The sequence below is a fragment of the Dicentrarchus labrax genome, unplaced genomic scaffold, assembly GCF_905237075.1.
Source record: "Dicentrarchus labrax unplaced genomic scaffold, dlabrax2021, whole genome shotgun sequence".
In the NCBI taxonomy this organism is placed as follows: Eukaryota; Metazoa; Chordata; class Actinopteri; family Moronidae; genus Dicentrarchus; species Dicentrarchus labrax.
In genome coordinates, this window is record NW_026136719.1 from 21,107,022 (window position 1) to 21,122,995 (window position 15,974).

General features: G+C 40.3%; 1 protein-coding gene across 2 annotated transcripts; it reads right to left on the minus strand.

Moving 5' to 3' along the window:
* Window positions 1–1,223: 1,223 nt before the first annotated feature.
* fam120b (family with sequence similarity 120B) lies at window positions 1,224–15,723 on the minus strand. Of its 2 annotated transcripts, XM_051379555.1 has the most exons (15): window positions 15,627–15,723; window positions 15,175–15,306; window positions 14,541–14,734; window positions 14,106–14,239; window positions 13,817–13,939; window positions 13,415–13,606; window positions 12,998–13,268; window positions 12,723–12,906; window positions 12,490–12,591; window positions 11,886–12,058; window positions 9,337–9,429; window positions 5,947–6,153; window positions 5,585–5,732; window positions 1,853–2,144; window positions 1,224–1,736 (listed from the first exon to the last, which is right to left on the minus strand). In XM_051379555.1, exons 2-15 carry the CDS (start codon window positions 15,302–15,304, stop codon window positions 1,706–1,708), a joined length of 2,274 nt encoding a protein of 757 aa, XP_051235515.1. In that variant the 5' UTR covers window positions 15,305–15,306; window positions 15,627–15,723; the 3' UTR covers window positions 1,224–1,705. The 2 variants fall into 2 exon arrangements, with proteins under 2 accessions (XP_051235515.1, XP_051235514.1); XM_051379554.1 differs by lacking the exon at window positions 15,627–15,723 and having other exon boundaries at window positions 15,175–15,324.
* Window positions 15,724–15,974: the final 251 nt, after the last annotated feature.

A 15,974-nucleotide genomic window follows, 5' to 3' on the forward strand; every position in this document is an offset into this window, starting at 1 on the left:
TATTCCTTTAACAGATACGGCACACTCAAGGTTGTTATATTCTTAGACAGAAATGTGTCTGTCTACTGTGGTGAGAAGAAACAACTGTGCCTTACAGTGTTTTAAGTTTCTAAAGAGTGGGGATCAAATACAAAGATCAGCCTGATCTTCCACAAGGTCAAGTTACTTTTCTTGCTGACAAATTTGATTTAAAGTATTAGTAAAAGTTTGCTTGACCATGTGCTGAGTGGTTTTTAAAAGTCTGGGGGGGCCACAAAACCTGCACAAAAACACTGAGAAGTCACCACCTGATGTATTTGTGACACTTTGTAGTTAAGTCTCTGGGATCTTCATTCCTCCAGCATTGTTGGCGTTCATTTGTTTCAGGAACACTGGATTAAATGATAATAAGCATGTATCTTCAGTCCATGTTATACATATAGCTTGTACACGCTTGTATTACCGCGTAATGAGTGGACTATTATAGGGGATGAAACTCTTGGTTCTGTCACACCAAACACAGTCTCACCATAACTGTATTAACACAGTTGTTTGTTGAGAAGTTCACTCTCACGGTTTGTTTCTGCTCATAGGCAAACACACACGGTAATGAAAGCACTGAGGCTGTGGAACTTTCTCCACATCCTTTTCCTCTCTGGTAGGTTTTACGACGTTCACGGTGCTACAGGAAGACAGTCAGCATGACTCTACAGGCTATACATTCCTCATCAACCTATGTCCAGTGTAACAGAGGTTGTTCAAATAGGAAAGGATGTGTCGGCATGGAGAGAAAATGTTCCTGTCTTTGAGTTTACCAACAAGAGTTAAAGCTGGATTATTGTGAAATCTCATTCACAGTGACATGTGTGATATGTTTGGGGATTGTTTCAAGTTTTTCCTGTATTGTTACAACAACCAAAAATGCAGATTTTAGATGCACCAACAATAATTTAAATTAAAATGTTTTGTAACTTGACGCCTCTATATGAAGGGTTAGTGCTCGTTTATCAAGTATTTGCAGACACAGCACAAACTTCTCTATTTGTATCTATTACATTACAACTTGTGTTTTTCTGCGTATGAAAAAAGAAACTGAAGTTGCCTCACTTTGTTTTTGACATTGGTAACAGTTTATAGAAGTGAAGAAATCTGAGGCACTGATGCCCTATTTCAGCAGATATTTGATACCAGCATTACTGTTTCTGTAGTCCTTTAAAAGGATTATGCCACTAGATACACACAGCTTTTAAGATCTTTGCCCTTTTATTGTCACAGATAAGAGGTAAAAACAGGCTTGAGGATTAACCATTAATCCACTTCTCAGTGCATGTTTGAAGTAGCTCATTACTGTTTGTTTGGCGTGTGCTCACACGCACTGTTCATTTTCTGTCACAGTAAGACACATAAGTTGCCATGAGACGCTTTAAGATGATTGACTTTAAGAGTACGTATACAGAGTTGTTTTAATGTGCACAAAAAGACAAATTCAGGTTAAACTGGCAAATAAAATCATGTATTCCTAATCTCTTCACTCTGCCTCCTCCTGATAGCCATTTCTCTACCTACTGCATCCTTTAGACAAACATTCCTTACGGGTATTTCACTAATCAGTTTGTTCAGAGAAATTTGATTCCTTCACACTTTTCATCACATCTTTCTCATCCTCTTAACTCCTCAAATCCCCCCCTCTAATCCTCCTCTTCTCTCCTCTCTGTTCCGGGTCGAGTCATGTTCCTGATGGAGGAGGCTGTGACCATCTGAGAGGAGAGGAAACATGACATTACATATACATATATAACAGATACGAACAGAAGAGAGAAGAAGAGATCCAAAAAACAAATAAGAGGAAGATTTAAGTCCATACTGGTGTTACCTCGGGGCCAGCTGGTATCGCCCTCTGTTGTGGTACGATCGACCTCTGGCCCTCGTGTTCTGGGGTCCTCCATCGTGGAAGTTAGGATAAGAATGAGGATGATGGTGAAAATGTTGGCCTCCTCTCATCCATTCACCTCTGTGTCCTCCTCTCCCCCACAGTCTCTCTCTGTTGTCATCTCCACTTCGCCCTCCTCTTGCCTCCCCTCTCTCCCTCCATTCTCCTCCATGTCGATGGCCTCCTGTTGTCTCTCCTCTTTCTCTCCAGTTCTCACCACTACTTGGAGGCTGACCTGAAAGTGACAAAAGTAACATTTAAAGGACAGGAAAAGTTAGAGTATTTTCTGTATTTGTGTCCTGTCTGTGATGCTCCACGATATTCACCAGCTAGTCTCTAACTGTGTGTGTCTGCCGTTGGAGCTGAGTCAGGTAGCTTAGGAGCTGAGTCAGGTAGCTTACAGTGGGTTCATGAGCTGCAGAGTGGAAAACCAAAACAATGAGCTGAAAGATGCTGCTCAGTAGAGTTTGGTGATAATTGACTTGACTGCGAGTGACAACTTTCACATTTGACATAGTAATTAGTTCCCTGTTATTATACACATACTGATTGCCACAGCTTTAACAGAACTAGTAAATGACTTCTGGACAGAACACCAGAGTTTGAATTCAACAGTCTTAGTAAACCTTGGTTAAATGCCCCACTCTGTGTAAAAAGTATCAACAACCCCCCCTCTCAAACACACACACACACACACACACACACACACACACACACACACACACACACACACACACACACACACACACACACCATGCCTTTAAAGTCTGTCCGCAATTATTTCAAGGCTGACCACAGGACAGAAAAAAAACCAAATGCCATATCACAGCGGACATACACACTCATCAAGTCTGACAAACGCCGCCAGTTTTTCAAAGCCGAATTATTCAAAGAAAGAAGAAAGGTTTCTTGAAGCTGAATGCTTACAGATCTCTGGTCAAATGTCATCTAACAAGTAAAAGAAAACAAATAAGATTTAATTTTTTTTTTTATGGTCTGTGACCTGCTCTACTATTGGTTAAAAAACTGATGAAGTGACAGAAAAAGCAACATTTCTCCCTACTCCTGTTTAGCTACCATTAAAATATATCCTCGCATTCATGCAAGCTCATGACAAACTCTTCACTTAAGGAACTTTGATAGATGTGGCAGATCTTGAGCCAATTACAAAGTGCTTGAAATGAAACACTAAGACTAACTTTCCAAAAGAGAGTCTCGCTGGGCCAAATCAGGCCGCCATCCTACCACCAATCCACTCACTGAGTGTGAAAGTGCAGGAAAGAAAGCACATGAAAGCATGCCATGGATAAGTGGATGTGTCAGTCAGGCCACAAGCACCAAAAACGTTTTAAGGTCTATTTCTGTAGTCGGTATGTTGGTAAAGTTTCAGATTGTCAGATTGAGATTGAGACTAAAACCAAAAGAGGGAGACTGCGTCATGTGAAAATAAAAGAGATAAGAGAAATTAGAGAAAATATGTTATTCCTATGTCAGAGCAGGGTTGTGTCAGTGAAAATGAACAATATCAGAGGACAGATTGGAGGCGAGAATAGAGGTACATAACTGTTCGCAGCCAGAGCAAAATGTATTCCACAATGAATCTGAAAATGAGGTTGTTTTCATTTACTTTTTGTATTTTTGGACAGAAATAAACTGAAGAGACGTGGGAGAGCAGCTATACTGGATTCACTGTTAGAGTGTAATTGCAAGGGCAGGCGGGCAGAGGAGATATTTGCTGAGGAGACTAAACATCAGGCCTGATTCCAAACAAAAACCAAACCGGGCCCTCAACGATACCACATAGCGCCACCACTACTCTCACGCACACACATACTCTCTGTCTCTCTCTCTCATACACACACACACAGTCCATATCCCCACAGTTCTGTAGTAATGATTGGTGTCTGCGTCTGGCAGAAATGAAACACTGAGGTATAAAGAGTGTATAGCCTTCCATCTATAAAACCAGAAACATCCTCGTGAGACCCACAAGGGTTGACTTGGGCAAAAAGCAGACAGTTCGGCGCAAATCGGAGACTCTGCGCCAACATGGCACGCAGAGAAACGGTCCCAAAAGGTTTATAAGTCACAGGGTTGAATAGAAACTACGGGTTCATATTTCATAAGCTACTGCTGAGTCGTCTTCTGATTGACCACCGAGCAGGACGAATGTGGTACCAACAGGGAGCTCAACTTGGCAGTGAACTACAGTGAGGAGCATCTTATACAGACAGGTCACATTAACACTTGTATCGTGGTAGAGAGTGAATATGTTTGAAAATGTGTGTATAATAAGCTTGAAAGGTGTCTGGAGAGCGTGAAGGCTCCATGTCACCAGAAGGAGAACAACAGTGAGAAATAACAAAAAGAAACAGAGAGAGGGTGAAGAAAAAAGAAGGATGAAGAGTTAGACAGAGGGGAACGACTGTGGGGAAGGGGAGCAAAATGAGGGGAGAGACAGAAGAGAGAGGTCTGTAATCAGTTAGTCTTGTTGTGTGTCTTAAAATAGAGCTCTCTCAGCCTATAAACAGAAACCTACTATTACTAGTGCACTGACAAAGCAAGTCTCGGATCCAAGCGTGCACGTGTGCATGTGTGTGCGTGCACGCACACGGTGGTATGTGTTAAGGCCGCAGCACACATGGAGCTCGTTACAGCACGGCCCTCTGGGTAATGTGGTACTGTGAGGAGAACTACAACCACAGATGAACTGTCAAAATTAAAATGCTGCTTCTCTGTTTGGCTCCAGGAATAATTTCATCAGTTTTTCATACGAGCTACAGTGTGTTTCTACCGCTCAGATCACTGGAGGCCTATTTACTTCTCTGTACTTTGGACAGTGATTAGAAACAAAGACAAGTTCCAAAACATAAAAAACTGAGCTACTGGAGCTTTATAAATAATACTGAATATTGTTCTTGCCTTTTCATTGTAAAGTTAACAGTATGGATGCAGACAGGAAACTTGAAAAGAGAAAGAGGGGTATGACATGCGATAAAGCTCCAGGTTTGCACCAAGGGCATTGTGGTTACATGGTATGCTTCTTAACCACTGGGCCACCAGGGCGCCATAGAAACACCATAACATTTCATAATTCAGGTCAAAACGTTTTTCTCTCTCTGACCTTTGTTTTACCAGGATGGTCTCAAGATCAAAAACTCTTTTTTCAAAGAGTCCTGGCCAAAATGGCAGCATAATTAAACGTTAAACGAAACAACACAGAACCAACATTCACAGACAGAGTAAATGTGGAGCAAGAGTAAGGAAGGAGAACACAAAAAAGACATTAGATCCCTTTTAGAAACACACAGCATCTCAACAAATACAAAGCTATTAGTCAAAACAACTGAACTGGTTTATTTAAGAGCTTAAAATATCCATAATTTCATCTTTTAAATCATCAAAGATTAATTTGAAACTGTCAAAAACTGAGCAAATTTAAAGACATATTTACCATTCTTCTGCATTATCTTTTTGATCCTGTAACTGTGGTATCTTTAAATATTTTAGATATATACAGCAACATCTTTACAAAACTTTGTTCACAGTGCCGCGCAGAAGACACACAGTCACAGTGACAATTTCTAAACTAACTTATCTTTGAAAGGAGGTGGCTGAAGTTGTAGGTGGTTAGCATGTATCTATAAAGACATGTCAGTCAGTCTTATGGCTCACCTGTGTGTCTTTCTCTGTAGCTGGGTCCTGGTGTGGTTTTATGCCTTTGTTCTGGTGCAATGGGTCTGGACTGCAGGACTCTGCCCCGCTTCCCGCAGGTTTCAGTAAGTTTCTCTCTCAGGCAGAGAAACAGAGACAAACTGGAGGACTGGAGACAGAGACAGAAAATAACACACTTGGATTGCATGCGCACGTTAAACACGATTAAGACACATCTTGTCTAAAAATAATGCTGTTCACTCATGGAAATAATAATACAAAAAAAATCATTACAGTTCTCAAAATCTTGCTCACTCACACACTCACACACACACACACACACACACACACATTCCCCTTTTTGTTTTTCCGTCTCCACTCACGTCGCTGTCCAGCAACACAGTTTTCTCTGTGCCGCTATGTGCCAGCAGGTACTTTGAGTGGAACAGCCGTCCATCGAAGCTGTGCCAAGGCATCAGAGCAGTGCTGGGCAGCGGGCAGCCGCTGGCAGAGTTAGCACCCAGCAGGTGGCTCAGTCCTCGGACGTAGAGAGATCCGAGCTGCACCGCACGACTGGAGACGAAAGGCAGCTGAGAGCGGAGGAAGGAAAGAGTTTGGTTTTATATTTGGCTGGTAGGACATCTATATCATGAGGTTTGATACTTTGGGGTTTCTTCTGTCACCATTTTTTTGTACTTGTATGACACAGCCTTAACTGCAGCAACAGCGACTCTGTTTTGAGATGCCAGCAGGTCATATTTGACTTCACCACGTGACAATAGATTCCTTTAGCTCCAAGTTTCACAAAGCAAAAAATAGATCCGCAGTGGCTGACCACACAACCGATAACTCCCCCATACATGAAAAGAAACCTCACTGTTTTATTTGGAAATGTAACTGATAATTATTGTAATAATGTACACAATTGTTACAAAATAAATCTGCAGTATGTCATTATTGTACCATAGACATATTTATCCATAATATTCACATTAATAAAGCTTGTTAAATGTAACTTAATTGAGAAATTAACTTTAGCCTCCATCAACACATCATAAATATCTTCCTGTACTGTAACATCATTTAAACAGTCCTGCTGTAAAGAGCCATCTGTTTCTTCAATATGGTTAGTTTCACCACCCACAACAAATTTCTTAACATTTTACTCACAGCTGTTAAAATAATTGGTGTTTCCCAACCCCAGTTTGCACAACTTTATCTGCTCAATCGTGACACGTGAATCACCCAATTATATACGACTCGGACCACCCACTTTACTGTCTGTCTGTCTAACAATCTATCGATCTAAGTATGTATACCCAGGTGACAGACAACTGGCTGTTGTGGTTACTATATTTGACAGTGAAACTTCTTTGCCTAGATTTGCTTACTGCAACACAATTCCACACTTATATGAAAGTAAAATAATGCAGTATATGTGGAATTTGACTGATGAGGCACTCTTCTGGTTCAATATTTATCTGAATGTAAGGTTCCATTGGTGTTAGTAAAACATAAAGGAATCGAATCCACAATTAATAATATGAATAAGTGAGTCAGCAAGTCAGTTTAACTCATCTGATCTCAAAATCACTGACCATAAAAGTAACAGCAACAGAGACGAAAGAGAAGAAAGAGGACACTGAAGGAGGACAATAAAGAAAAAGAAGATGAGGATGATGAAGAAGCAGAGAGCAAGTTGACTGTAACGACAGCAGGCAGATGTTCTCTCTCTGTGTGTGTGTGTGTGTGTGTGTGTGTGTGTGTGTGTGTGCTTTCAGCTCTCACCTGTCCTCTGGCAGATAGCACAGATAACAGTGATTACGTGTGTGTACACACACACACACACACACACACACACACACACACACACACACACACACACACACACACACACACACACACACACACACACACACACACACACACACACACACACACAGCCCTGCCTGCCACCTGCTTCCAGTCAAACACAGCTTCACCTTCTGAAAACAATGAACCACTGGACAGAGACACAAAAGCCTGAGGGCGCACACAAGCACACAGACACAAAAAGACACACAGAGAGAGAAAGAACATGAAGACAGACAGAAAAAGAGAAAGTGGTCGAGTGTAAAAAGTAGAAAGTGAGGGAGAGACAAAGACAGAAACGTGTGTGTCCAGCGGGGCGGAGTGTGCTTGGTGTAAATAGCTCCATGTGGTGAGCGTCAGACAGGCGGCTGTCGCCAGCACTCTCTCTCTGTCACACACACACATACACACACACACACACACGCCACAATCACAGTCCCATGGGGAGGAATGTTGCAACAAAACCAACGCATCCCAAAACCCACCCACAACCCCTTTCCCCTAAACACACACACATACACACACAAATGGTGTGACTCATTTTCACTCAGTTGAACACACACACATTATCATTGTTTTCTGGGGTATTTTGTGGAGAAATAAAGAGACAAGCTGAAGGCTGAAGGGAGTAAGTTACTGTTTTGTGTGTGAATCACTCTGCAGGTTATACACACATGCAAATGCACAATCAAATATCAAAACTGTATTGTACGTTATCCCACATCTGAGTGTATATGTGAGTATATTCATGTGTTTAGTTTGTGTGTGTGTGTGCAGTTAATGCATACACTAGTCACTCAGTTAACTCCCCTCCTGCAGCTCTGAACCTCTCCCAGACAGCATATTCAAATCAACGCCCAGCCCTAATTATTGTGTAGAAAACAGACGAGCAGCAAAAATACAAATTACTAGACACAAGTATGGTAATTAAGCAGTAAAAATAAATGGGGCTACAACAAGGCAGCAAACAGCACAGCCGTTTTCCCAGAGAATGGAAAAGCACAGCTGACTCTCTGATTCTCAGATCTGTGAGAGTCACAAGCATCCACCGAGCTCGCTGAAGACTCCGAAGAGTAGATTAGGACTGCAAAGTATTATCATCATTGATCAATCTATGAATTAATGTTTATGATTCAATCAACCATTTAGTAAAAACTGTGAAAAAGCCAATTACAAATTCCTGTAGCATCTTCAAAGAACTGTTTTGTCTGACCAACAGTTGAAAACCCAAAGATATTCAATTAAGAGTGATGTAACACAGAAATAAGAAGCAAAATCAACATGAATTCATTTTAGAAATGAAAACTACCAACAGTTGACTGTTGAGGATTGAGTTGCTTCACCTTCCCCTATCTAGAACCAGTGTTTGGTTTGTCCATTCTGGGCTACTGTAGAAAAACATGGCGACCTCCATAGATGGTGATCTGTGTGTGCCATACCTATGAATATTATATTCTGCCAATAGATCCTCCTTAATGTTACACACTGGACCTTTAAGAAACTTGTTGAACATTTGATTCTGTTTGAATCTATAATACAAAAATTACCATTTGCAAAACAACCACACTTCAGGTTAACCATAACAATTATGGTTTGAGTTTTTTGTTTGTTTTTCTGTAGACTCAATCAGCACCTTATTTGTATTTTCTCCCCATTTTTCTTTTTACTTTCTATTATTGGAAACATTTTCTGAGCTGTTTGCCATAAGAGGACCTTGTTTACTGTAAACTACAGGGGACATTGTCTTCTTGCAGCAGGAAATGCAACAACTTTAGGGTCTATTGGGACAAAACATTTGAGTGAAAATCAGAAAACAAGTCAGATTGTTTTAAAAAATCTGTTCATCTTTTGGTGAAAATAAGACAAATAAAAAAATGTTACCTTATATACAGTAGGTGTGTATGTTTGTACTTGTAACTGACCTTGATCTGTTGAAGCTCCAGGGGGGATTTTAGTCTCAGACACACAGCTTGACTGAGGTAAGCATCCAAGTCCTCTTGAGACAAAGTCTGTACCTAAACACACACACACACACACACATACACACACACATGTACAGAGGAAAATATATGGTTAGCCAACGCAGGCACATCCCAGTGTGTCTTCAGTGTGGGTCAGTTTGTTTTGTCTGCTCTGTGTGCAACAATTCAACAGAGAAAGAAACAATGCTGAATGCAGAAACAAGTTGTGTGTACAAAACAAACAAACCCTGAAGCTATTTAAATAGAAGAGTGACAAGGGAATGTGAATGCAGCAGTGATCAGACCACAACAGCTACTGTTGTCTGTCTTGTCTGCCCAACTCTGATGGTCCACTCATCTAACGGTCCATCTAAGAAGCTGTTTCTGTCTGTCTGTTGGTCCTTTATGCATTTAAATGATTGGCTACAAGTGTCCGTCTGTCTATTTGCCCCACAATTTGCATCAGTCTCAATGGCTGCCTTTTGATCTTTGTGTCTTTGAGTGTTCAACTCTGTCAGAACAGGGTGCTTTTAGTTTCAAATTACAAGGCCGGTCTAACTTGCTAAATTGTAGGATTAAAACCTACTTATCTGGTTTGTTAAAAGTTCACCGATGGTAAGTTTGACTCTGGCAGCCCATCTTGCTTTTCCTTTGTGCTCTGGAGTTTAAATTAAATTGTGAAAACAACAGTTTCTTCATAACAAACTGTTTTAATTGATTGCTACAGTTTTAGATCTTAAGTGCAAAAACTCTGTATTGACCTTATTGGTTTAAGTGCGTTATTGCATTGGCATGTGGATACAGTGGGAGAAGACATTTTACTGTTTTTCAAATAAAAGCCAAATTGGAGTATATAATTTAAGAATTGCTCAGGGAAAAGGAAGCTAAATAACATTTAGGCAAAGCAGTGAAAAAGAAGTTGTTCTTGCAATTAAAGGGGAACTCCACCAATTCTAGATATAAATCAAAGTCTGTTAACAGGTGTTGGGGAATACTCCCGCATATGTGAAAAAAGTTGTATAAAGCTAATAAATTGAAGAACGCTTGCCTGACCTCAGTAGCTCGTCATCTCTGCTTGAGGCAAGTAACTTGAGGCTGCTTTAGCTGTTACTGATATAACATGTCCGTATCTCCAACTGAACAGTCAGCGGTTGAGTTGCATTGTGGGTAATGTAGGCACCAGGTTTTGACAAGGAAGAGGAAAGCGTGAAATAAAAAAATTATATTTCTGGTTCCGGTGCATCGATTTTCATCATGACTTCAATCATGACACCGACAGTGTTACAGGAATACAATGCTAAATCAGTGGAGTGCTCTTGTAACAGAGAACGTGTGCCATGTTTCACATGCATCATTTTTCTGATGAGGTTTGGAGCATAAACACCGTAGAAGGCACTTCCTCAAGAAACTAAACTTCACTGTGACACACAAAGATGTCTGAATTAAAGCATTATTTTAAAACATGCATGGTAGGTCAAATTTCAGGAGCAGATTTTGAAAACTCAAGACAACATCTGAGATTCTTTTCTTTGAAGACATAATTCTGTTAGTGTGGCATTAAAGAGTGATTTAAGACCTGTTTGTTACACAGCTGATAAATGAAGCGACAGTATAATTTTTGTTTAGCTTCTGCAAAATGACGAATGCACCTTTATCCAGGTGGTACAATCCTGTGATCTCTGTTGTGTTAAAGCTCTATCAGATGACGTCAATGCAAAATGTACAAACCAAAAACACAAATGCTCTTTCTCGCTCTCTCTCTCTCTCTCTCTCTCTCTCTCTGAAAACAACGCATTACAACAGGATTACAAACAGTACAAATGTTTATAGTTTAAAATTTACAACCAAAATAAGGACACAACTGTAGTAATGTGAATTAAGAAATGGGTCTTAAGATATTCAAAACGCCTGGGTGGTGATCATAGCATTTGTTGACGCAAGTGCTGGAGTTACAAAGACCAGTGTCTGTGGCTAAACTGGGCACTATTAAGCCATGACAAAACAACATAGAACAAACCGTCAACAAGTGATGTTTAACTTCAAATCACAAGTTGACAAAAGAACAAAATAATTGTTGTATATGTTATAGATGTAAATCCAAAATCAAAAGCTGACTTGTGTGTTTAATTGTCACCAAATACATTTGGTCTTTCATTTTCTGTTTACATAATCACCAGGTGTAGCTTTACTACCCATACACTGGTATTATCTTGACTGAAATGCCTAAATACAAACTGATTCCTTTGTGCTCGACTGTTTCATTTAACAGCTTAACTTATTCTTGAAAGCTAAACCAAAGATGCAGCCCAACCAATGAAAACAGTCGTATCAATAACAGTAGAAAAACTGTAACACATTAAATACTATTAACATCAGATGTATTTTCAATTAAAATAAAACTAAATTACATTTTCCATTTGTGACTGTTTCTATTTTGAAAGTATTGTAGTTTCCCTTTTTTTCTTTCTATCAATCAATCAATCAATGAAACAAGAAAAAGGTGACACTACCTGGAGGGCTATGTAAGTGACCAGGCAGAGAGCAGCCAGCAGAGAGTCGTCAATAGCTCCATACAGCTCTGAGAACTCCTGGCAGTCAAAAATTGAAAGGAAGTACGTCAAGCGAAGAGCAGCAACTTCAGGACCATTGCCAAACCATAACAAGTCCAGATTGGGCTGATCACCTACACATTCAGACAGAGAGAAAATACGGTGGGACTTTGAATGCAAAAACACTGCATGAAATGTGACATTTTTTATTAATGTACAGTATTAAGCTCAAAACAGAAGCATCCTTCAGTCATGCTGATGGTCTATAACTATTAATTATAGAGGAAAACATAATTCCTAGGAAAAATCCAAAACCATGTGACTAATGTTGTTGTTTTTGTTGCTTATCTGGAGCACTGTAAACTTTAAGTGCAATGCCCAGGACTGGCACAGTGTATCATCCCAGCAAAAATTCAACAGAACTATGTAAAAAAAAAAAAAATCTCCATCTCCTTCTAAACTTGCATCTCCAGGCGACACTAGATTGAAACCAGATTTTGTATTAACCCGAGCAAAAGAAAGATATACAAAGATTAGAATATAAAGAAACTAGCAGGTACAGTACATGGGAGGCTGGTTGGGAGAGGGTGGACCATGTCAGGTTCCTTCAGAGGGTTTCCAGGGTAGACAAACCATTCCCTGATTGCTGGAAGATCAACACTGCTGCCTGAAAACACCCAAATAAGTCAAGGTTAGACTTGGATTCATTTCACAACACTGTGAAGACAAAAAAGCAGTCTTGTCTTCATTTTTAATTACAAGGTACACGTGACACCAAAAGATAGTTTACTGTCCTACCATCCTGCCCGTGCAGCAGCAGCAGCCCATAGATGTGTTGTCTGCACGGTTTGTAGACGAGGGCCTGGGGCAGTAATTCAGCATCTTCTTCATCCTCCAGAGTGTTGCTACATTGAATGACTCCATCGCACACAACACCGTAAACCATGAAACCCTCTGCTGCTACATGCTTCTCTCTACAGGCCTGGGGAAAACCACAAAGTAAAACGTAACAAGCCAATATGGCATTTGGTACTCTCAAAAGAGAAGAGACGGAATAAAGGTACAGAACATACCTTTAATATTTCAGGACTAACGTGTTTCTCAAAGGCTGGGGCAGACATTAACGTAGAGTTGTCACATTGCTGAAGTGCTTCCTGTTGAGGCAGTAAGTAGGAGCAAATCCCCATCTTCAGTAGCTCTCTGTGAGGAGCTGACAGATTCAGAGTCTGAGGGATGAACTCTGGATCTTCCTCCTTTCTGGCCCACAAGGAGCTCACAAGGTGGGATACAGCTAGCACCGTCTGTCCCTGAGGAGCATCAAAGGGTGGTACAGGGTTGTTTATCCTGGGAAACAATAAAATTGTTGTTATGGAATGTCCTCATACAATATTATGAATGTGTGCATCCAGTATTCATGTTCCTTTAACTAAACAGAGTCAACGACGAAGTTAATTTAGGTATTTATTTGGGCGAAGATAAGAATGAGACACCTGTATGTTGCCATGGCATCGTTCCTGATGTGCCGCATTCGCTCCTCTGACACCACATCATTACCTAGGAGACAGGCCAGTAGAGGTAGCTGGGTAACAGCCAATCCAATGGTCCGGCAGAGCCTCTGTCGGTCGTACAGGACAGTGTTGAGACTGTCAATCCGCAGCTTTTCCACAGACAAGTAGGGGGCACTTTTAAAGATAAAACAACATGTTCAGCTCAAACTGTTTATACAGATTTTCAATGATGTATTAATTATTATTATATCAATTAGTCCAAGAATCTTTTAAACCAGCATTTTAACTGTGAAGACTAGTACTAGTAGTAAGTCATTCTGCAGCAATTTATAAGTATTATTAAATTCCCAAGCTTAAAATTAAAACATGATAATTTTAATGAACCTGTCATATATAATGAAGTCTGAGTCCTGTCCCAGAATGCCCATACAGCCATGTTGACGAGCATAGCTGGCGATCTCATAATCGGCCTCCTGCACTGAGCAAAACACTTCCTGACCCAGTGACCTACAAGCAACAAAAAAATTTACAATCAGAAAATACCAGCAAAGATATCTGATCAAAGCCCATCTATCTACTAAAGCTTCTTTAAAATAAATTATCTTTATGATCACAGTGTATATATTATATACAAGACAGCTACTGCGTCGTAATCTGTCTTGTAAATGCTGACCTGAGAGCAAAGGGTGTGAATGTCGCCAGACCAGAAGGAATACAAAAGAGATTTCTACCAGGCTGCTCTCCGTATGCCTTTATGTGCCGGAATATTTTAGAAACCTCCCCGTTCACTCTGCGTCTCCTCTTCACCTGAGGACAGGAGAGAGAGACTGTGTAAACTTACTTACTTATCAGGTTCTGCAAGTTATATATCATCTATACCATCAATACACCATGCTTATATGTTCTAAATACTAAATATTGGCATTATTATCAAGTACACTACAGTGATACAGAAACAATCAATCAATACATTCTGTAACTGAAGACAGAAGTGGAATAACAGTCTTTCAACATGGACAATTTTTAGATGTGTTGAACTACAGCAATTTGAGTATGTTTCCTAAAAGAAAACATTAAAACATTCTGAACAATATTAAACTTTCCTCACCCACTCCTGTCTCTTCTGCTCTTTCACCACCCCATCAAAGAAGAAGACCAGTCTGATGCCCGCTGAAGTGAAGGCCTCTACCCAGCTCTTTAACACATCCAAGTATTCCCTCCACTGGCCCCCACACACCCAGTCCTTACATGAGTACCAGTGGCAGAGGCAGGCCATACCATCCACAACGAGGGTGGGGGGGCCTAAATGAGGGTGAAAACACAGATGTAATAGAGAGCAGACCTGTACGCTAACCCACTCTGAGAAAAGACACAAATATCCAGCTTATATTACTCCTGCAATGTAAGTGGATGTGTGGTTGCTAGCACTCATATTACATATTATAATGATACAGTATACAAGCCCATTGGTGGAGCATTCATTCAAACAGTACCACCTCCACCAATCTTTTTATATGTTGTTTCAATTCTCTGTTTGGTCATTTCCTGAAATACTTATGCTGTGTGTGCCTGTGAAGCACCTGGTTTTGAAAGGTGTCACAGAAATACAGTTAAGTTATTTATTTACTAATATCCCCAACCCCCCACCCCAAACTAAACATAAGTAAAGTTGATAAACAACATGGATTAAATCAGTTTTAAGAGACATCCACTGACTGCTAGCACACAGTAAGAAACTCAACTGTTAGCTGTGGTCGTGCTGCCTTGCTGGCTTTTGGTAACATGTTGTCTGGCCATTTCTCTCAGGTTCACAGTCACACAGGCTTCTGGACAGCAGCGGCTCATAAAGAGTTGAAGACCCTTCACACCCATTTCTACAGAAGAGAAACAGACTGAGACTGAATTCATTGGTAACGTTTAAGGTGAATTAGCAAGATGATAGCGTGTTCATAACATTATATAGTTTAAGTATTTAATGAGTGAGGCGGTTGTACATCACAGCAATACCACAAACACAACAGGACAGCTCGCCAGGTTGTTCAGTTTGATGTTAAAGAAGAATGCTAACAGTTAGCTTAGCTTCTAGTCGCTAAACTAACTCGTCCCGAGGTTGTTCCTGTCCTTACAAACTTATACTGAGTTATGTCTGTAAATACTTGTACCCCTAATGTTGCTGCACATAGGAAACACTTACTTTAAACTTGTGGCGCACATGAGCAGCATTTATCCGTGTTGTGTTTACTTCAAACACTGTAAATTCAAATTACTTCCTGTTATCTACGCGTGGCGTCATCACGTTGCAAAACAAACCACACGTGCTCGGCGCCCACCAAAGACCACAATGCAGCAGCAGCCAGAGTTTGTTATCTGTGTGATTAATCCAAATATAAATACTATTTAAAACTATTTTAAAAATAAAAATGTATCCCTGAAACACAAATTGGACAGCTCATTTAGATAAGTCTACTGATGCTGTAATGAAGAATTAAACATCTTAGAGTATCATGAATGATAATAGACCATTGAGGTTTTTTGTGGGCTC

Excerpts from the sequence above, each read along its gene's own strand:
- fam120b (XM_051379555.1), bottom strand. The coding sequence starts at position 15,304 with ATGGGTGTGAAGGGTCTTCAACTCTTTATGAGCCGCTGCTGTCCAGAA. Across the intron at positions 9,430-11,885 it reads TCACTTACATAGCCCTCCAG|GTACAGACTTTGTCTCAAGA; the intron begins GTAGTGTCACCT and ends GTGTGTGTTTAG. Across the intron at positions 5,733-5,946 it reads CTGTGTTGCTGGACAGCGAC|TCCTCCAGTTTGTCTCTGTT; the intron begins GTGAGTGGAGAC and ends CTCTGTCTCCAG.